At 54.9% G+C, this 21,935-nt stretch overlaps 1 protein-coding gene across 1 annotated transcript in view; it reads right to left on the reverse strand.

The window, feature by feature from the left end:
• COL22A1 (collagen type XXII alpha 1 chain) overlaps positions 1 to 21,935 on the reverse strand; it is a 261,283-nt gene that overhangs the window by 203,514 nt on the left and 35,834 nt on the right. The window contains exon 4 of the mRNA XM_033842909.2: positions 3,439 to 3,513. Coding sequence (XP_033698800.1) covers positions 3,439 to 3,513 — 75 coding nt within the window. The remainder of the gene's footprint in view (positions 1 to 3,438; positions 3,514 to 21,935) is intronic.

The following is a 21,935-nucleotide window of genomic DNA, read 5'->3' on the forward strand; positions in this document are numbered from 1 at the left end:
CTCCAATGCTCAACAGGACAAAATCCCAGCCCCAACCCCCAAAAGTTTAGTGTCTACAGAGAAACAGGCACAGAGAGAAGCTGTGCTGGTGTCACGGATGGGTAAATGAGAGGGAGGGGGAATGGCTGGGCTGGTATAACAGCACATGGAATATTTTCCCTGCCCAGCTGAGGAGCAATCAGGGAAGGCTTCCCAGAGGAGGCAAGGCCTGGCCTGAATTTAAAGAACAAATAAAATCTGGGCAGACAGAGATGGAGGGAAGGGCATCCAAGGTAACTGGATGTGCAAAGGTCACCGGACCTGAGGCACCGAGGTTCTTTCTGAGAATCCCACGATTTCGGGATGTCAGGAGCCATGGTTAGGGGAGTGAGCTAGGCAGGGGCAGATCAGGCTGGGCTCTGTCGGCCACGCGAGGCGGTTTGAGTTTCTTTCTACAGGCAGTGGGGAGCCGCGGAAGGGCTTTAAAGCAAGGGAGAAACACAATCTTGTTTCTGTGCTCGAAGACCTTCTGGCAGTGGGGATGGAGGAGGAGGCAACGGTGGGACGTACCGGCCTGGGGGAGACTGGGGAGGACTAGACTTGGAAACACAGGCCTGGGAGGAGGGAGGGAAGGGGCAGTGAGCTGAGACTATCGGAGATGCTCGTGACATGGCGCCTGTTATCTGGAGGTCGGAACTCAGGTAGGAGCAGAGAGACATTAGGATGTCTGTGGCCCAATCTCAGAGCTGGACCGTGCCCAGCACTTTCTTTCAGCTTTAAATAGCTGACCCCCCAGGAATGTTGTATAACACCTTCAGTCACTAGAATTTGCAGAACATTCGGTTTTTAGAGCTGGGAGGGGTCCTCAGAGATATCATGTCGGATGTATTGTTGCGTAAGTGGGGAAACTGAATCTCAGAGAGTCGGGTGATGGACCCAGGCCTCCAACCTGCTTTGTCTGTTCTGTTCCCCGTGCTCACTGTTCCAGCCCAGATAAGCCCTAAAAATAGCTGGAGTCATTTAAGGAACCGCCCGGAGGTGAGGCTTTGGGGAACTGCATTTTTTACAAAAGCTGCTCCGGTTACCCGACTGCGTCTAAGTTGGCAAGTGTGCGGCTCCATCTCTCCCTAACTCCGGTCTCAGCTCCAGCTGGCAGGAGCCTCTTTTCTGGTCTGGTTATAATTAGAGGAGACGATAGATCCCGCAGGCTCTCTGCTCTCAGAGCTGCACAAGCAGGGCATCTGCACCGCGTGCTGATGGAGGCCCACCCAGCGCTGTGATTTACTTCCTGGGGGCCTCGGAGCCCACCAAGGGGAGGCGAGGTTCCAGGCTTCACTGGCGGCACATCCACACAGCGGATTCTGCACAGAGGGTCCTGTTTCTATCCAATCGCGACAAGACTCCTCAGCGGGATCCTCACACGCCAGAGCCGAAAGGATTTGTTCCCAGCTTGCGTAAGCACACGTGTGCACACACAGACGTGCACGCACGCACATGCGTGCACACACACGTACACACAGACACGTTCTGAATCTTCCCAGCCAGAATCAGTTATTCTTCAGTGGAAAAAAATACTGGGGGCTCTTCAGTCCGTAGAACGAGAGGAAAGCTCCTTCTGAGTTACAGACGATACAGCAGATGAAATGGTGCTCATTTGCGTCTCCTCCCTCCCTCCCCCTCTTCCTTCCGACGGCTGGATGTTAGCCCTGACTCCGCCACAAACTCAGGCAAATTACTTAATGTGTCTGTACCTGTTTCCCCAGCTACAAAAGACACAATAGTGCTGGTCTCCTACATTGTAAGGGTTAAATGAGAAAATAAGTGCAAATCCCTTGGCAGGCAAGGACGTGGTAAGCATGTAAGTGCTGGTAAGCATCAGTTATTACTATTTCTGTTATTAATGGTATGACTGTCGTAACTTCCCTTCTGTGAACAGACACACTGGATAATGAATTATTTAGGGGAGGTGCCGTTACGAGGGATTCATCGCTCAGGAAGCCCGACATGGACGATGCAGCAAGGTAAAGATCTGCCTTCCAGGGTGACCTCAGCGGAAGTTACTCGGGGGCAGAGCCGGCAGAGGCCCAGCCAGGCTCGAGGGATGGAGAATACATTACCCAGAGCCAGAGCTCCGCTGGGTAGTACCGAGGCAATCAGTGGGGACATCCGTGCTCCCAGCAGTTTTGGCCTTTGGACGGTGACTCGGCTATAAATATTTTCACTTCAAGGTAGCTGCATTAACACAGTGACTAGGATGGAAGTCATCTTGCTCTCAGGAGTTAGACAAAGACATCCTGATAGAGAGAGTAAGCACCTCACTGAGCACTGACTACAGCCCAGGCGCTCCCCGCAGAAGTGCTAGTTTATCCGGGAGACGCTCGATGGAGGAGAAGGGTCAGCAGGGAGGGAGGCACGGCAGCTGACGAGGAGAGCAGCACCAAGCCGGCTGCCCCCTGTGGGGAACTGCCCCCTGTGGGGAGCTGCCCCCTGTGGGGACGTGCTGGCAAGTGGGTCAAGGGGCCGGGTGTTTCTTTACCGACGCTCACTGCTTGAGGGCTGGGTTACTCCCGAGGGGTGTTAATCCCCTGGCACGTTTCACCTGCCGTGCACACAGGGAGCACAGCCTTCTGCTGTTCTAGAAACAACCCTGAGGCGCCAAGGTGCAGATGCTGGCGTGTCCGCATGGGCAGGCGAACCCGGGCAAGCTCCCTGGGGAAGGGGCGGGGCACTGCAGCACCTACAAGACACCGGGTTCTGATGGCCCGGGGCTCACTGCCTTGGATGGGAGACTGACTGCACTGGTTAGAAATGGACCCGAGATGCTTTGGGGTGGAGACACGGGGCTCCTGACGGGGCCGGCGTTGGTGAGGGGAGCAGGGCTGGTGTCCTGCAGGGAGGAGAACTTCCCTGAGATCATGTACTTGAAGTGTTCAGCTGGACGCCCGGGAGGAGCTAATGGACGCTCATCACCATCGGGACGAGGGGGCCGGCTCAGCGTCCCCTGCGCACTCAGTTACCCAGTCGTGGTCGCGTTCAGAGACAGCCTCCGCGGAGTTTATTTCTGCCGCTGGCTCCGCAGTCGTGTGTCTCTGTGTTCCCTCATCCGTTGATTCACTCATGTATTTATGACTCTGATTCACTCCCAAATGCATTTATTTATTCACCCTTTGCCCGGCTGCCAATCACTCACTCACCATGTCACTCACTCCACTGCATTCTCTACCGACCCTACAGCATCACCACCTGCTCCCAGAGGGAACACGTGAACGGTCTTCCCTGTTGACGGTTCGTTGACGGGAGCTGCTACCTGCACAGTTCAGACCATCCTATTAGGACTTCGGTGAAGGACAGGAATGAGGACAGCACCAGCAAGGCTACCCTTGAATCAAGGAGGGTCATGGTCAAGTCCAGCAAAAAGCACAGAAAGCAAGCCGTGTAGGGTGGCTGTTACTCTCTTACCTGTGATTTCCTTGGTTTCGCCATTGGTGTGCTTAAAGCGATCTCCTTCTACACGAAGGCTGGGGCAGAGCACGTCTGAGAAAAGCAAGAGGAAACAGAGATCGATGAGCAAACGCAGCCCACGGTTCCTCCAGGGCACGTGACGTCATTGGGACCCTGCGCCAACCCCCCTGCATGCAGGACGTCCAGGATGGGGCAGACGCAGAGGCAGCGCCACATTGACGGAGTGTTTCATTTACTCCCAAATGTACTTGTTAAGCATCGGCTCTGCCAATACTGTGCTCATACGGGGATGAGATAAGAACAGGCATGGTCCCCACCCACAAGGAGCTCACAGTCATCCATTAGAGGGAGTCAGACACGGAAATCCACACGATCAATGGGGTCATAAGTGACAGAAATGGGTCTGGGTTGCTAGGGCACTAAGGACTCTGATCCAACACCTAGCCCAGCCTGGGGAGGTCAGGGAAGCTTTCCTGGAAAGGCGATGTTTGAGGTTTCCCTTAAAGGAACAGTAAGACTCAGCCAGATGGACAAAAGACCAAAAGGCGATCCAGGCAGAGGGAACTTCATTCATAAAGGCAGGAGCTTATAGATGAAAATCGCAAGCCAGCAGGGTGTCGATGAAACAGGAAACGTGCTGGGGGCCCACCTACAAGGTGTCTGTTATGCCGCCCCAGGGAGCTTTAGGTGCAATTCCAGAAGCAGGCGTAAGCCCAGAAGAAGCAAGACTGCTCAGTTACACAAAGGCAATGGAGTCAGTCACACAGTGAAAAATACTTCATTATACGATATTACATAAACGCCTTATTATACGATATTACGTAAATGTCTTATTGGAATGTCTTCATGATTTCTCACTTAAAAAAAAAGTTGGAAGGAAAAGGGATTCTTCCAGTTGCCCTAAAATTCCCAGAAAGAAACTTACGGTTTCTTTCAAAGGGGAAAGGATAGGGGAGGGATAAATTAGGAGTTTGGGATTAGCAGATACAAACTACCATATATAAAATAGATAAACAACAAGGACCTACTGTATAGCATAGGGAACTATATTCAATATCTTATAATAACCTATCATGGAAAAGAATCTGAAAAAGAATATGTGTGTGTGTGTGTGTGTGTGTGTGTGTGTGTGTGTGTGTAACTTAATCACTCTGCTGTACACCTGAAACTAACACAACATTGTAAATTAATTATACTTCAATTTTTAAGAATCCCAGAGAGAGCACCAACTGTCAACGTTAAGGTTCCAGGCCCAAGTGTTGGGTCCACTGCAGGTCTCCTAATCTCTCTGTCGGTGTCAGTACGTGTGACGTGGGACACCTTACAAAATACACACTTGTTGCAGGGCTGCTTGGAGGACGAAGCAAGATCAAGCCGTAACAGGACTTAAATGTAGCACCGGAGGCAACTTAGTACAAATACTGCCCTGCCCTTGAAGCAATCTGGTTACTATATACATTATTATAATAATCACACGTTATTAGGCAGTTCTGTCATCCCATCAATTCCACGTGCAGTAATCTCTTTTCATACGTTTTCACAAATGTTTCACTGCGGGACCAGTTTGAGGCCCCTTTTCCAATCAGCACTGAGGGGAAAGAATGAGATCCTCCCTGATTTGGGAGGAGGTATTTTTAATGTTTATCCCAAAGGCACCAGAGGTCTGACAAGCCCCAAGGAAGGAGTTATTTTGGAAAGAGCACGGAGTTGTCTGTCTAGAACCAGATATGCAAGAGGATGCCAGCAGTGCGCAGTATTTAGACGGCGCCACCCAGGACAGCGGCAGCTGCAGGTGACGGCCAATTGCTTTAAGGCTGGCAGGCCGCCAGAGGGACTGGCTGGGACCATGCGTCATCTAAAATGAGTTGACTCAGAAGGTTCTAGCCTTGATTATGAGCAAACCTCTGGAGGCTGACACCTGGAGCTCAGGGCAGGCAAAGCTACTGAGCCTTGTCTCTGCCCTGACTCCCAAACCGGGACGGTCAAAGGCAGTCCGAAAGCTACGACCACAGAAAAGACTGAAACGTTTCAAAGACGTTAGCGCTTGCCCAAACTGCTTTAAGAAATCAGTCCCCAAACCACCTGCCAATCTCCTTTTGGGGCCATCACTAAGCCTCATACACTCCAAAGCCTCAAGGGGGAATTTAGAGCTGACTTAGTAGGTCAGGACAAATGGCTCCCAAAAGACATATGGGAACATATGTTTATGTATGACTGATTCACTTTGTTATAAAGCAGAAACTAACACACCATTGTAAAGCAATTATACCCCAATAAAGATGTTAAAAAAAAAAAAATACCCCCTGCAGCCGGGCTCCCCAGGGAAGATGGGGCCCCAGAGGCTCACCTCTAGGCAGGGAGGGAGGTTAGCATCCCAAGTCCCTCTCAGCCCGTGACTACCTCCCTTTGGCCAAGATACGCCCACCTCTTGGGTAATGATCTATTTATTTCCACGTTAACTCATTTATTCGAACTAAAATACTTACAGAGCTCCAGACACATTCCAGGCACTGAGCTAGCTCCAGGGACACATAAGTGGGATAAGACACCGTCCCTATCTTCAGGGCACTCGTGGGCTGTGAGAGGACTGGGAGCAGGCACGCTCAAGGAAGCGCCCGCGCTGCCGTGACGTCCTGTGTCCCCGCTTCCCAGGCCCCTCCTCCTCAACCCTGCTGCCACCCACCCTAGCCTGGGTAAGGGCCCCCCGGCAGCGCCCGTGTCCTAGAGCCGGCGGCACCATGCTGAAGGCACTGACTGGCGTGGCTGCCTCCCCGGTGGGTCTGGACACCCAGCTGAGCCTCAGTCCAGCTGTACGTCCACTGCCTTCACGGCTCCAGGCACAGAACAGGCCTCGAGTCTGTGCTGAACAGAACGACCAGTGACGCCTGAGCCAAGCAGTAAAGGCTGAGCGGCGGCCTGGACGCCTCTGGGGCGTGGGCTGCGTCATGATGTCGACAATCAGGTGAGAAGACTGCACAGGCTCCAGGACTCCTGCCACTGAGGTGTCGCACACACTGCTAGCTGCCACCCTAATACCCATGCCCCACTCCTTCCTTGCTAAAAGAGCGTCACTTTTATTCAGAATGGCAGCATTTTCCGCCTATGGAGAAAAGCTGTGGCTGGTTGGTCTAAGCCCATTATGGTAATTCTGTTCCCCACCTTTCCAGCCACCCTTCCAGCGAGGGATGGACCTGTGACCCAGCTCTGGCCAAGGACATAAATACCAGAGCGTGCTTGGTTGAGAAGGCGTGGTGTCTTAAAAAGCTTTGGTTTCCCCAATGTAAGGGGACAGATAGGTAGACGGGATTAGCAGGCGTACTTTCCCTTCTTCCTCCTTCAAACGTGGGACATAACATCTGCAGGACTGTCTAGAATTGAGGAGAGAGGAACTCCAGCTACCCCCAAGCCTAGGTGAAAAGCGTAAGAAAAAGAAACTCATTTTCCTGGTAAAGAAACTACTGACAAACTGGATTACCTTCACTTATCCAATCAATACAGATTTACAGGTAATCATTCAGGGTCAACATAAAAAGCAGTTCTGGAATTAAGGATAAGGGTAAGTTCTCAGGAATCAAAACCTGTGCTGAATTAGCTCTTGCTTAGTTGGCCGATTTTCCTTCTTGAAAGTGTGAAAACAAAGCAGACATGGCTGATTACAAAGCCCCTGCTCCCCTGGAGTTCATGTGCTGTCACCCACTGCCACTCGTATTCCCTCAGCTTCCAGGAAGGCAGAACATTCTAGACCTCTGGAGAGCAACGAGATCCCTTTCCACAGGAGGAGCTCTTTCTCACCAGAAACCTTCGACAGAGGCCGAGTCTTGGTTCATCAGGGCGGCTGCTCCCAGAGGGACACACCATGAACTCACTGCACTTTCCCGGGAAAAACGCTTCCAGTTGCCCTCAGTCTACCACATGGCAAAAGGGGAGAACGTGCTTGAGCATCAGGGGAGGAGGGTTTGCACCAGGCGGTCTCTGCTTCATGCTGAACACCCAGGCCCTGTCTAGAGAAGGTGTGTCATGCTGTCCCCTGGCTCCCAGCCAAGAGTCTCTCCAGCTGGAAAAACGGGTGTTGGCGATTACAGAGTGCCTACTGTGTGCCGTTCACCCACCTGGAAATTCTACCCACAGCAACCATTCGAGGAGGTAGACGTTGTTTCCGTTACACAGATGTTAAGAACTGAGGCTAAGAGAGGTTAAGAAACTCACCAGATAGGAGGAGTATCTGGGTTTGAATAAAGGCCTACCTGTGTCTAGAATGGAGGAGTGGAGATGGTTCCCCGGCCTAGCTGAGCAGCAGCAGGAGAAGCAAGGAGCAGAGCGCCGAGGGAAGAAGGAGTCACTGCCCATCCATCACCTCCTGGCAGTCACTGCTGAGCGCAGCTAACCACAGATGGGATGATGACATTCCAAGTGGGCAGGGGAAGAGGCGGAGGAGGAGAGAGATGAATCAGACCCCCCGCAGACTCACGGCACAGTTCCTCCGCGGCTCCGAGGCCAGCCAGGAAGTCGTCCACACACCCCCACTTTGGAGAGCCAGGCCCCAAGGCCCCAGGGTCGATACGAATAATTTGAATTGTAAGGGCTTCCAAGACTGCGTGCCCACACGTCCAGGTACTGCGCTGGGTGCATGATGTGGACAGTTTCTGCTCTGCCGGGGGATGGAGTTACCGCCTGGTCAGGAGACAGATGCAGAGGGCTTGCTCTGCACAGACCTTGTGCTAGGCATGTCGAATCCATCAGCACGCTGACTGACCACCCCCGCTACAGCTTTACGGGACAGGTGCTGCTGTTTGCAGATGTAGAAAGAAAGGCACACAGAAGTCAGCAAGATGTCCAAGGCCACAGAGCTGGCAAACGGCAAAGTCAGAGTGCTGGCCCCAGCCTCTGGCTCTGGACCACTACAGCATGCAGTCTCTCCAAGGTCACCTGCCCAAGGCCACACAGCACAAAGGCGCCCAAGTCTGTCTCCAAAGCCTGCAGGGACAGCCAGCCAGCATGCCACTCCCTGAGGCACCCCTCTGCCTCTGGACACCCCTGACATGTACAAGGGGCCCCCTCGCTCTGCACCCAGCGGTTTCACGTGCTCTCCGAGTTCTACCCATCGGGTCCGTCTGCTTGTGCCCACTTACACCTGGCTCTGGGCAGGGCACTGGGGAACCCGGGGTGGGCAGACGGCAAGACCCTGCCCTAGAGTGTGTCCTCTGCCGGCACCAAACCCAGAACAGGTCTTTCACAAAAGCCGGTTAGGTGTTTCAAGACAGTCAGCGAGCGTCCTCCTCTCTCCAATCTTCTCCAGCTGAGCAAGCCTGGCTCCCTGGCAGCTCTCTCACCCGGAGGAGAAAGAGCAGAAAGAATCAGATCCTGACGGGAGCAGTTAGGAATCTAAGCGCACACGCACTGTAGCCTCACAGCTCCCGAGGGCACGGCTAAGGCACGTTCCTGCCAACAGATGCCAGTATGCAGCGAGCGTCCTGTTTGACACATGTCAGTGTAGTTATCATGTCCGTTTTTCAGATGAGAAAACTCAGTCTAAGAGAGCTCAGATGACCTGCTCAAAGCACACCCCTAGTTAGTGGTGGAAACAGAATTCAAGCTCAGTATGACTCCAGCACTCTCCTACTCGCTACGACAAACTGACGTATATACACAGCGGTCTGGAAGAACATATATGACACTTAAACTAACTGTGGTTACCTCTGGGGGGCAGAACTTGAAGTGGTTTTTATTTCCTTTTTGCCTTTCTGCATTTTCAAATTTGTTTTAAAGGTCTGAACATGATTCACTAGTACAGTATTCGCAGGTTATCAGTGTCATTCTTTTCTTTTTAACATCTTTATTGGGGTATAATTGCTTTACAATGGTGTGTTAGTTTCTGCCCCATAACAAAATGAATCAGTTATACATATACATATGTTCCCATATCTCTTCCCTCTTGCGTCTCCCTCCCTCCCACCCTCCCTATCCCACCCCTCTAGGTGGTCACAAAGCACCGAGCTGATATCCCTGTGCCATGCGGCTGCTTCCCACTAGCTATCTACCTTACGTTTGTTAGTGTGTATATATAGTGTCATTCTTTTTTAAACGTAGGCCTGAGCCTTGCCCTGGGGCCCTCTTTGCTGAGGCAGCAGGAGGCTCTAGGGGAGGGGGCAGCGGGATGGCCAGGGACTGGCAGGCAGCCATGAGGGCTGTTTGCAGAGGTGAACTGGAGCCCCGGAGGACAGCTGGTGCAGACATCCCCAGGAGGTCTGGGGGATGGCGGGGGCCTTGTGGGGCTCAATATGCACTTCTGGACCCAAGAGCTACCGGTCAGGGGGACAGGCCCCCATTTTCAAGGGAGCCACCATGGAGACAGACAGACAGACAGCTGGACAGACAGCCGGACAGATGGGAGAGAGCTCTGTGCCACGGCCAGCAAATACCTGCAGACGCTGGGAGGGTTCACTAGTGGGGGCCGAGGACACAGGGACACCATAACAAGCAACGAGCACTTCTTTGGAGTCACTAAAATCCTGGCGCACGTCATGAGCTCCCTGCAGCTCTCAGCAAGGGCAGTAGGGGGCCTCTCTCTACCCATTTGCGAAATGGTGAGGAAGAAAAGGGAAGTGCTGGACCTACCCTGTGCACCACCTACCAGCTACTTTAGACAGTTATGTGCTCTGATTTCACAGCAACCCTGCAATATGGGCATGCTGATGCATGGGGAAGCCAAAGCTCAGAGAGGTTAAGTAATTTATCCAACATCACACAGCCAGCAAGTGGCAGAGGCAGGAATCAAGCCAGGTAGTGAGGCTTGGACATCGGGCGCTGGACCACTATTCTACACACACATCTGAGCATTAGAAAGCACCCTGGGTATGAGTATAATAATAACCAGCCAGTCATCGGATAGCTCCACTGCCTCGAGGTCACACACAGGGTCTCAGCCAATGCTCTCACAGGGCAGATATTCACATCCGTTCTTTACAGGTGAACAAGGAGCTTTCCCCGTTGTTAAAAAACACACACACACAAAAACAAAAAAAAAACACCTGAAAATTGTTATTAGCTGCATCCCAGGGCCATGGTGTGGACCGTGTGAGGAACAAAGAGGACAACCCAGGGTCCAGGTTCTACCTCCACCTCCTATTCTAGAACTTTCTGGAGATTCCCGGCCTGCATTTCCCTTCTAGGTCAAAGTGAATTGGCACCTGCTGCCTCCCCAGAGGCCCCAGATCCCCTCAGTGGTCGATGCCCACCTCCCAGGTCCCTTAGGCTGGAGGGAGGGTGTGGTCAGGGTGCCCAGTCTATGGGGGAATGAAGGCTAAGTGTTTTAGAGGCAGCCTGATGGTAAGAGACAAAATACTGGTAGAAAGAACCCTCCCCTCCGGGGCCTGCTGACAGCAGGATCACCGGGTCTGGGAGAGCAGGGCCACCCATCCTCTGTCTCAGGAAGAGCACGCACGGCGTGAGAACAGTGAGAAGGAGAGGCTACCGGGCGCCCTCCCGCCCGAGCACACGCCTGCCTGCTGGGGTACAGTGAAGTGGGGACAGGGCCAGAGGGGGAAGTGCTCCCCAAGGCTGGGGAGGGGCAAGGTCTGGAGTCTGCAGACACCCACCACCCACGTCAGTTTCTCCTTCTGTGTCTGTTTCCAGACCCAGAAACAGGCATAGAAGTTTGTGGGATTTTTCCCCATCCAAGGTCATCCCGAAGACTAAATGGCCCAGTGGGTGAGGAATTCACGGCCTGACGCCTGGCACCCAATTCGAGCTTGTTCGTTCCTTCACTCACTCAGCCAACATGTATTTGCACAGCGCCCGACCCATACGTCCTGCCACAAGTAGCAAACGTGTAAACACGCAGGTGAGGGGCCCCACCCTGTTGGAGTGACTAGCCAGACAGAGAGGGCAGCGAGGAAACACACAGACACAGAGAAGCGAGCCAGCTGCCACGAGTGATCAGTGCTGCTGGGGGCACGTCGGTGATGTGGGGGCCAGGATGCGCGTGGGGTGCGCCGGCCTGGGAAGACCTCCTGGCTTGGTGAGCTCTGGGCCCGGAGCTAAGAAGGGCGCGAGCAGCCCGGGAAGAGCAAAGGGAAGAAGGTCCCGGCGAGTGCAGAGCCCTGAGGAGGAAGGGGCTCGGCTGGCCCAGAGCGGGGAGGGGGACCGAGCCCAGCAGCAAAGCCCAGGGCACGGAGGGAGGAGAGGGGGGTCAGGGGAAGCCTCTTAACCCTGGGCTGCGTCTGTAATTCAGGGCAGGGAAGAGATGGCTCTGCCCGGATACAAGGGGGCCGTGATCCAGGCCAGGGGCAGTGAGACTCCTGCGAAGAGGGTGTGGTTTCGATTGTCCCGGGCTACTTGGACCTCCTTCCCTCCTGGGGACTGTCCCGTGGGCAGAGCACCAGTAGGTGTCACCAGAGACTGCGAGGACCTCCTGTAGGACTGGCAAAAGGAGCCTGGGGCACTGGGGCGGCAGGAGGTAGGCAGAGCCCTCGGCCAGCCTGAACAGGTGCCAGGGCCCAGCTCAGCCCAGCAGTGACCTTTGGCACCTGGTGTCTGAGAAGCACCTAAATGCAAACCCCCTTCCCTTCACGCCACGTCCGACGACTGCCTGCCATGCACCTGGCGCTGAGCCGAGCCAGGGCACACGCTAAGGGGCCCGCGGAGCTCAGGGAGCTGCCGTCCAGCAGACAAGATGGAAACTGGTCAAGTAAGGCCTTGATGTCTCCAAGAACTCTGTGATTATAACCCCTGCAAGGTACTGAGGCCAGTGGGGGCATGAAAACAGTGGGATCAAAGGGTGTCTCCACTGAGATTTGAGGGATGAGTCAGGCGAGAAGGTGAGAGCGGGAGGAGGGTGACCCATCAGGGGTGCAGGCCAGGGCCCGAGGGTCAGGGAGCATGGACACATGGCCAGAATGGCAGACAGAGAGATGAGGTGCAGCAGGGGCGGGGCCGGGAGGGGTGGGGGGTGATGGGTCCTGGCAGGAGGTGCCCCTCGGCCTGGGGGCCTGACACTGGCGGGCAGGGGTGGAGGAGGACGGACCGGTGAGGCTACCACAGTGGATACTGGCGGCTTCGAGCCATGCGGCGGGGGCCAAGCAGGGAGGGGTGCTCAGGCCCTGGTCTCTCTGGAAAGCAGAGTGGGCAGGCTGGTGGCCTAATGGGTGAGGAGTGCCCCAGAAAGAAAGAATGTTCTGTCCTGAGCATCTGGAACCCTGCAGGAAGAACCCATCTGGAACCAGAAAACACAAGTCCAGTTTCCGACGCTTCATGTTTGAGATGTCTCTTAGACACCTAGCAAGCAACCGGATCTGTGAGCCTGGCTTTCAGACTCCAAAACAAAGCTCCAGGCTTTTGATGTGGGAGTTGCTCCTTTTTAGACACAGCCTTTAAAGCGCTGGGAATGGAAGAGATGGTTCAGAGATGGAGACAGAGGAGAGAAGAGGTCCCAGGGTAGGTCCCAGCCTCCAGCTTTGCATGTCGGGACATGAGACCCGACCAGCAAAGGAGGCTGAGAAGGGGACGCGGGCGGGCCAGGAGGGGCAGAGAGGAGGCGCGGAGGTCCAGAGGAGGGAGCGTTTCAGATTACAGGATTAAGAGACCGGCCTGCCGAGTAACAGAGTTCATAACCAGGGACCCAGAGCTCAAGCCCAGGCGCGTCCCACTCCAGCATCACCCCGCTTTGCGCTACAGCAGCTGCCGTGTGGATGGCCAAGGAGGAAAGGCCTCGTGGGGGTGAACCTGTGTTTTCTGTGCGTGGCACCGTCTTTTCCAACCCTCCGAGGCTTGTTTGCTCGATTCTAGAACTGAACCCACACTCTCAGTATCTACCCTTCAGGGTCCTGGCAGGCACTGGACAAGAGAACGCACACGCAGCGCCAGACTCAGTCCCAAGGCTGCCGTGATCTCACCCAGTCACGTCCTCCTCCTGCCCACTCACCCCAGGACCGAACCCAGCCTGCCGTCCTTCCCAGGAACCCGGAGCTTCCGCTGGACCAGAGCAGGGAGGGGCACCCCCAAGGCTTTCTCCCATGGCGCAGGGTCCCCAGGGAGCGGGCTGCTGAGCAGGGAGGAGAAACAAGGCAAAGCAAAACCCTCCCTCCTCCTACGTGGGCTCGGAGTAGATGGAGAAATATAAAACCAAATAAGTGGCAAAATGGGAATTTATCACGTGAACGCGCGGAAGGGTTGACGAGACTTCCCGTGGCCCGTGGAGAGGAGCTGAGACCTTCCGCCAGGAAGGCACAGGGAGAAGGGGAGCCCACGGCGGGAAGAGGCCTCAGGAGCCGCGGCTCCGGGGGCAGTGCTGACCTGCGTGTGACCAGGACAGACCCCCCCCCTCCCCTCCGTCTCAGGAAAGCACAGGACTGGCTGAGGGAGCCCCACGTCTCCCCACAGGCACATTCCCGGCCCCTGTGGTGTCTGTGCTTCTCACGGGAGATGGGCAAACAACATACGACGCTATTCATTCTGTCTACTTGCGGCCATATCCTCTCCATCAGCATGTGGCCTGGGTCAGACCGTGCCCAGACTCAGGGTCGTGTCCTCAGAATCAGAGCTCCGGTGACCGAGGCAGGCCACAGGGACAGGAGCCCCCAGAGGCAGCGGGGCCGAGCTCAGCCGTCCACTGCGTCAGGCCCCTGAACGCCTGTGGGAGCAGGCAGCAAGGTGGGGACCTCTTCACCGGTTCCCAGGGCACTGGACAGGGGTGGAACTAGCCAGCCCTGATGCTCCTTTGCTCCTGGCCCCTCTGCCCGAGGGCTGGTGGAGGTGGGTTCCTGGAACGGCCATGGGCTGCGTTCCTGCGGGGACCCGGGGGAGGCTGCTGGGACGTCACGGCCAGATGGCAACGAGGGGCAGCCGGTGTGGCCCGGCTCCCCCCGCCCCCAAGACAAGTCCAGCGGTGAAGGCAGAGCTGTGACTGGAGACGGGGCTGAGGCCTGCAGGAAGGGTGGGGACATCCAGCGCACACACCCCAGACAGGGGCCCCGCCCACGCCTCTCCCAGCCCCACCCCGGGCCGCCCACTGCACAGGGCCGCCTCCTCTGGGGGTGTGCGGAAGAGGGGCCGGCTGGGGGTGGGCACACGGGGGTCACCTGCCTCTGTGCCCCTCCACGGCTGTGGATCCCCACCTGCGGCCCGGGCTCTGCTTCACCTGCCGACGCCACACCTGGAGCGTGAAGCTGCTGGAGCTTCCTCTCCTCCCAGTTCACCTCAGCCGGCTGCCCAGCCCGTCAGCCCCTGCTCCTCACGAGAGCACCACTGCGTGCTGGGCCCTCCGTTCAACTCTACTCACTTTCCCCTAACTTCCAGCCGCCCTCCCGCCCACCCCGCCCCGGCCCTCAGACCCCGTTCTTGGGGGGTCGCCCACCCTGCCTCTTCAGCTCCGCCCACCCCACCTGCCCAGCCGCTGGGCTGCGGCTCCAGCTCACGTTCCCTCTCCATCTTGATCCTGGTGGCACTCATCCGTTCTGTGGTGTAAGGCGTCGTCACCTTAACCTCCGCTCTGCTCTGCGGCAGGGCTGGGAAGAGGACAAGGCCAGCAAGGGCCCGAGGCCCACACCTAACGAGCCGCACCCCAGCTGCCCACCTGGAGGGCGCAGGACCTCGAGAGTGAGTCTCCTTAAACCCGGAGCCTCACCGGCCTCAGCTGCACCCCACCCTGTTTCTCTGGGTCTCATTAATGACCTCGAAGCCACTGCAAACACGAGGAGCTCAAAACAAGGACACGCTTGCTCCTGCCGTCCCACTGCTCCATCAGCGTCCCTGACCTCCGCTACCCACTTCCGCCTCAGAGGAGGCTCTCGAGGCTCTCGGGACCTGGGATCCGGCTTCCCCACCACACAGAACTCAGAGGAGTGAACGCCCTGGGGATGAAATTTCACCAGCAGAGACAGGCAAGAGCCAGCAAATGAATTCCCCACCCCTCCCCCCGCCCCATCAACTATTCTGAGGGTGCGGATTCCACGAGGGCCTTTCTGCCAACATCCTTCCTGACTCACCCCAAGCTCTGGGTCGGGTGCAGCCGCCGGCACCTCAATAGTGCACCAGCCCCTCCCCTCCCGAGCCCCCCTCCTCCCCTTCCCCACACTCCTGCAGCCCTGGGATGCAGCGCCCAGGACGAGAATCTAAATTCTGCCCCAGGGCACCCTGGACTCCTCCCACTGCTCCTGCTTTCTCTGTCCCCTCGTTGCATCCGTCCTCCACCCAACAGCTCCGTGAATGGAACTCATGAACAGGTAGCACCGTGCTCTGGACAGTAGGGTACACGCCGTGTGTCAGCATTCACCAAGCCGGACACTTCAGATACGCCCCGCTTTCGGAAGGTTGCCTATGTCTCACTATAAAACGTAAAATGAAACAAGGTCTTCAACGGCTTGGCATTCAACTCAGAATAAAACTCCTAACACTTCCCACAGACACAGGACCCCATCCAGGTGCTGGCCTCCGCCCACAGTCTCACCCTGTCCCTCCCCGATCTGCTCCAGGGCACACGCTCCCTGGTTTCTCGGTTCCTTTATATAACCCCAATCCCGTTCCTTTACATGAAGTTTCCTCTGCCTGGAATTCTCTTTGCGGGCCTTCTTCCTGGTGTGCCCTCAGAGGGCCCCCAAATCACCAGGCCTACAGCAAATCCCCTCTTGTTTGTTCTTAGCCTCCCTGGTTATGTCTGACAGAGGGCACTTACTAAAATTTCCTGCTAGAATTTTCACTTATGTTTCAGTGCTTTTTCTATGGTTTTGTTCTCCCCTGAGATAGAGGGTATGTTTATCCCACGAACTCCCAGACGCCCCTGACCTGCAGTCACAGTTTCCAGCTCACAGACAGCATTTCATCAAGAGTTCCCGGACCCACGAGTAAAATGCTGTAACAAGGCCACCAAGTGGGTTTTCTCGTCCCCATGTTTCAGACAAGGACACTGAGAGTCAGAGCACCCAGGTGCTTCCTCAAGGACAAGTGCCCGGCACCTGCTCTGTGTCAGGCGCTGCTGGAAGCACTTTCATACTTTAACATATTTAATTTTCATAGGAGAAGGTGGGACCAGTGCACCCATTCTACAGATGAGGAAGCCAAGCACAGAAGTTAAGTAGCAAGTAAAGAGATGAAAATGGCAAACACAGGACTTCAAGCCAAGGTCCATCAGCCTAAACATCCAAGCACTGACCTATGATACAAACTGCTGGGCCTCAGAAGTTGAGATGAAAACAGAGGAAAAAAAAAAAAGAGAGGGAGAGGGAGGGAGGGAGGGAGGGAGGGAGGGAAGGAGGAAGAAAATTCTCTAGTGCTCAGAACTTTAAAAGATCTGCACATTCACTACAGGTTTCCTGGCCCTCTTTTTTTTTATGCTCAAGGCCCTTTGTGGCCTCCAACCAACAACAGTCTCACGGACATCACGCTGGACACCACTGGCCAGGCCCTGCTCATCCGCCCAGTGACGATGGAAAAGGCTGCAGAGGCTGACTGTTGACACCGGAATCCTCAGCGGCTGAGCCAGGGATCCTAGTGAGGTGTTTCTGGTCATCCCTCCCTGAAGGTGGGCTGTGGTGTCAAGTTCATGCAGAGCAAGGAGAGGGGGGAGGGGCGGACTCCAGCCGGCCTGGGCCGATCTCCCTGTGACCCCAGCACCTCTTCAGCTTTGGTGTCTGGGGCCTGGTCTCAAGGGATCAAGGTCGCTGCAGTCCATCTTACCTCTAAGTTCCAGTACGCAAAGCAACAGTGCTGAACTGGTTATTTTCACTTTCTAGGCCAAGATTTTTGCCTCCGGGACCGGGAGGAGGCTGAGACCGTGGAGTGGGCACGGGGCTCGCTGCGCTGCACCCCCAAAGGCGGCTCTGCTTTCTCTGCGCTCTGGCTGAGGCTTCTCTGAAGTGGGCACGTGGGGACCGGGCCTAGACTTAACTCGGGTCTCAGGGTCCACAGATAGCTGTGGACTCTTTGCCGCGTGCCCGCGGGGGAGATGCCTCCTGCGCACACCACGCAGCCGGTGGACAGCAGAGCTGGGTTTACAGCCCAGGCCTGCTGGATTGCAGAAAGCATATTCTTTCAACCCCATTTTGTTGCCTCCCTGACAAAAAGGAGACAAAGAGAAAACAGAGCGGGGAGGACAGGCCAAGGGACCACACCCACTCAGACCCCATGCTGCTCTTCTAAACCACTCTGGACTTCCTCGCCCAAGCAGCCCACTCCCACTGCCAGAGGTACAGCGGTTCCCACCTGTTCTCCTGAGAGCGGATCATGCAATCCCCGGGCCCAGGGGCTGTGAGGGGCGGCCGTATGTGGGGTTTGTGGGCAGAGCTTGACCTCGTATCCTGGGGTGTCCTTGCCCCCATGAGGCCCCCATGAGTCAAGCCCAAGTGAATAGGACGTGTGAAAAGAAGGGGGCTGGGTGGGCTGGGGCCAGGGTGTGACCTCCCGGGCCACCGTGTCCTGGATGCCACTGGAAGGGGAGGTAACCACCCGTCTCCCAGGCCCACGCTGGGCGGATGGGACGTGTTTCCCGGGACAGTTTTTACACTTGATGGGTGGCTTATAACACAGACTGCACAGCAGGCAGGCTTCCCCTTGCTCTCCTGCCCCAGGCTCATGGGTCAGCGCCGCCCCCGTGCCGTGCAGGGTTCAGTCAAGGCGAGCAGAGGTCACTGGAGGTGATCAGCCCTGCATCCCAACCTCCTGTAACTGAGGTTTCCACTCCCTCTGCCAGCACAGGCTGCTCTGGCCCATGGGTGCCTCGTGGGCAGCCTAGCCTGAGCACAGGGCAGAATCTGGGGCCCAAGGCAGACGCGGGTGCAGCAGGAAACACCCAGGCCGGGCCCGCCCTGCAGGGGAGCTGAAGTCCCCACCAGCCTGGCCCCCTCAGGGACCCTCCAAGAGCCCCAGTTATCACTGTCCCCTCTTTGGTCACTTATCCTTACACCTGGTCGTTAGACTGATGCAAGGAACAGGAGCCTTTACTGAAAACAAGCAAATAAAAACACACTATGTGCCTGTTACTGGATCAAGCAAAATTGGCTACTTCAGAAAATAAGAGTAGGTATTTCACAAGTGCCGACAGACACTCAAAAGGCACTGATTTTTAATACAGCTCTATTTTTCTAAGCAGCTGCACGTCGCCTGTTCCAGGGTGAGCGGCAGGAGGAAGGGGTGTTTGCTGTGCTGACCGCCCCGTCTAGGCTCACGTGTGTGGGGGGTGGGGGGGAGGGGTACATGTGTACACTCATGTGTATGTACGAGTGGGCACGGGCGAGTGTGTCTGTGTGCCTCTGCTTGTGTTTGTATGTGGATAAACGCAAAGAAACCAGAGCCTGTGTAATTAAAAGGACAAAGACAGACACATTTTACAGCAAAACAAGTCACGGAGAACGTACGGCTTTGACAACTGCTTTCCTTCAGGCTTCCGTGAAGCGTGAGGCTGTATCAGAAGCATCGCAATTAATCAGCCACATTTCTTGCAAAGCCCCAGACATCGTGTAAGCCCCGTGCCCTGCACGCCCTCCCGCAAGTGTGAATCCAGTTCAGCCAGGACAAGGGTCACTGCAGGATGTGAGAGACACTCAGAAATGAAGAATTTCTCCACGTGTTTAACTATACAGACGCAAATTTATATTCAGACCGTGTATACGTGTGTATACATTTTGCAAGTGCCAATTTCACTGCGGCCACTATACTTTATCCCTTTATCAACTCAAAACGAAAGCCACTGTGGGAAATGCACAGTTGAACCCCCCTGGGCTGGAATTCCCGGCATGTCGATACCAGTAAACGAGACGGTCGCGCCTAGTGGATGCATTCTCTGCCTGGGACGCCACCAGGGACAAAGAGTGCCGTGGCTGAGGCAACGGCAGGACACAGGTTCACAGCTGACCTTTAAAGTCCTCTCTAGTCCCACTTGGCGCATGAACCCTCGTCCAAGACCTGGGATGGTAGGAGAGCTTTCTAGGATACATGGGTCGCCCCTAAAACTGACAAGATGAGAAGGCACCCGTAATGCAGTAGCACACGGACGGGGGAGGGGATCACGCAGGACGGTGACGGAGACACAGAAGGGAAGGGGCCTCCAGGAGGGTTCCCACCCATCCCACTCAGCACTCCATGGGACACCCTCTCCGGGGTCACCCCAGGAGTTAGTGGCAGCGACTTCAGATTCCCAGCCATCACGTCAGAACCCACTATCAGGGGTCGGCAATCTTCTCTAAAGAGCCAGACGGTAGATACTTCAGATCTTGTGGGCCACGTGGTCTCTGTCACAACTACTCAGCTTGCGGTTGTGCCGACAGAGCCACAGACAACGTGTAAAGAAGCTGACGTGAAGTACATCTTCCAATAAAACTCAGTGTGTAAAACGTTCTGCCTGGTGGGGTGTGGCCTGTGGGACGGGGTTTGGCACCCGCGCACTAGATGAAGGAGAGTCTCACCTTCCTGGACAGGCCAGTTCTCTTTACAGAACTCACAGCAGATGAGCTTCTAGACTCTGCTTGATTCCCTCCTGTGACAGGGAGCTCAGATCCAGTCATGTCATGTCTGGGAGCTTTGGTTTTTGACAGTTTTTATACAGACTTGCCATAAAAATATTAAGTATGATAATAATAGCACAATAAAAACAGTAAGAACCACAGTAAATTATTCACCAGATTGGTAAATACCACAATTTTACAGATAAGGAGACCAAGGCTCAGACAGGTGCACACTCCAGCCCAGGGACCCCCAGCTGGCAGATGGCAGAGCTGGGATTCCATCCAGTCCCTGTGCCACAGATCAGTGGTCCTGGCAGTGCGGTGCCTGAATTATGATGGGCACTAACTCTGTGCCAGGCTACAAAGGGAGCCTTTTATGTGTGTGTCCTCTTGGCTCTAGAAATCAGGTAGTCATATTACTGGCTTCATTTACAGGGAAAACTGAAGCTTAAAAAAGTAATCTCTCAAATAGAGAAAGCTGTATTTAACTGGGGCTTTTAGACCTCAGTCCATCTGCTGAACACTGATGCCGCATCATCGCAGCTCCCAAGGGACAGAGGGCAGGATATGAACTCAGGCCTTCCCTGAATTCTCATCCTGTAATCCTTTCACACGCCCGAAATTATGCATTCTCAAAGGGGGTAATATTGCCTCCAAGGAGGTAAAACTGGCTTTGAGGGAGAGGGTAAAAAAAAACCTTAGCGATTTCAACGGTCTGCGGCTCTCCAAAGTTCAACCTTACCCAACAGCATAAACAGATCGACAGTTAGGTGTGGTATTACAAGTCCGGAGAAGGAGGCAATTAGAGGAAAAAAAACACGTATACAGCAAGTCCCCTACAGTAAACCTTCAAGTTGCGAACTTTCAAAGATGCAAACGCGCATCTGGTTCCAGCAAGGAGCCAGAGCCTGTGCCGTCAGCGTCATGCGTGAGTGAAATGGCAGCTCGCCCTCCGCCTCCCATCGCTGACGGTCCTTCAGCTCTACCATCTCCCACCCCCTGTCCCTCCTCCAGTCAGTGACTCTTCTGGCCTGTTCACCAGATGATGCCAGCCCCTGGATGCCAGCTGTTGTACTGTACTCCTGTACTTTTCCAGGTACTGTACTGTAAGATGAACAATGTTTTATCTTTTGTGTTTGTTTGTTTTTATGTATTATTTGTGTGAAAAGTATTATAAACCTATTACAGTACAGTACTGTATAGCCGATTGTGTTAGTTGGGTACCTAGCCTAACTTTGTTGGACTTAACGAACGAACTGGACTTACGAACGCGCTCTCGGAACGGAACCTGTTTGTATGCAGGAGACTTACTGTATAGGTTCCCTCAAAAGGAGGTCGAGAAATACTGCCTTAAGTGAAGCGTATGAACTCTGTCACCTTTCTGAAAAGTAATATATACATACACATATACACATACAGATAGAGACAACTGAAAATATAGACATACATCAAAATCATACACACCCACAAAGGAACATGGTAAGAGCAGACAGCTGTAGAGCGTGTGCTCAGGGCCACCACTGTGCTAAGCATTTTCCACGTCTCAACCCTTAGATCTTCACAACACTCTACAAGGTGGAAATGTCACCATCAACCTCTTTGTACCAATGAACATGCAACGGCAGAAGGAGGTTAGGGAACTGGCCTGAGGCTTCACCCAGGGTGAAGAGGCAGGGCTGGGCCGCTCCAGGCGCTGGGGCTGAACCAGCACGCGCCACGGCCTCCACCGCCAGCCCACGGGCTGCACTGTGGGAATCACGGTGCACATGCAAACCTCCTCTGGGAATCTACCTGTCAGGACAAATCCACACGGAGCTCAGTACTAAAAGTGCTGCCGCCATGAGAAACCAGAACCCAGAAGCAGAGAGAGTGACGGGCAGGCTGGGGAGAACTCAGGACACGAGGGTACCTGCTCCTCACGTGGAGCGGGACACACGCGTTAGAGAGTGTGGACGAGATGAGCCGCACCCCCTGGATCAGCAGAGGCTGAGGCAGAAGAACTGGGTTTTTACAGGGGGTCACGCAGATGTAGCAGAGAAAGGAGTCCGGCAGGGGCCTCGTCAG

This window comes from Tursiops truncatus, chromosome 17 (genome assembly GCF_011762595.2).
Source record: "Tursiops truncatus isolate mTurTru1 chromosome 17, mTurTru1.mat.Y, whole genome shotgun sequence".
NCBI lineage: Eukaryota > Metazoa > Chordata > Mammalia > Artiodactyla > Delphinidae > Tursiops > Tursiops truncatus.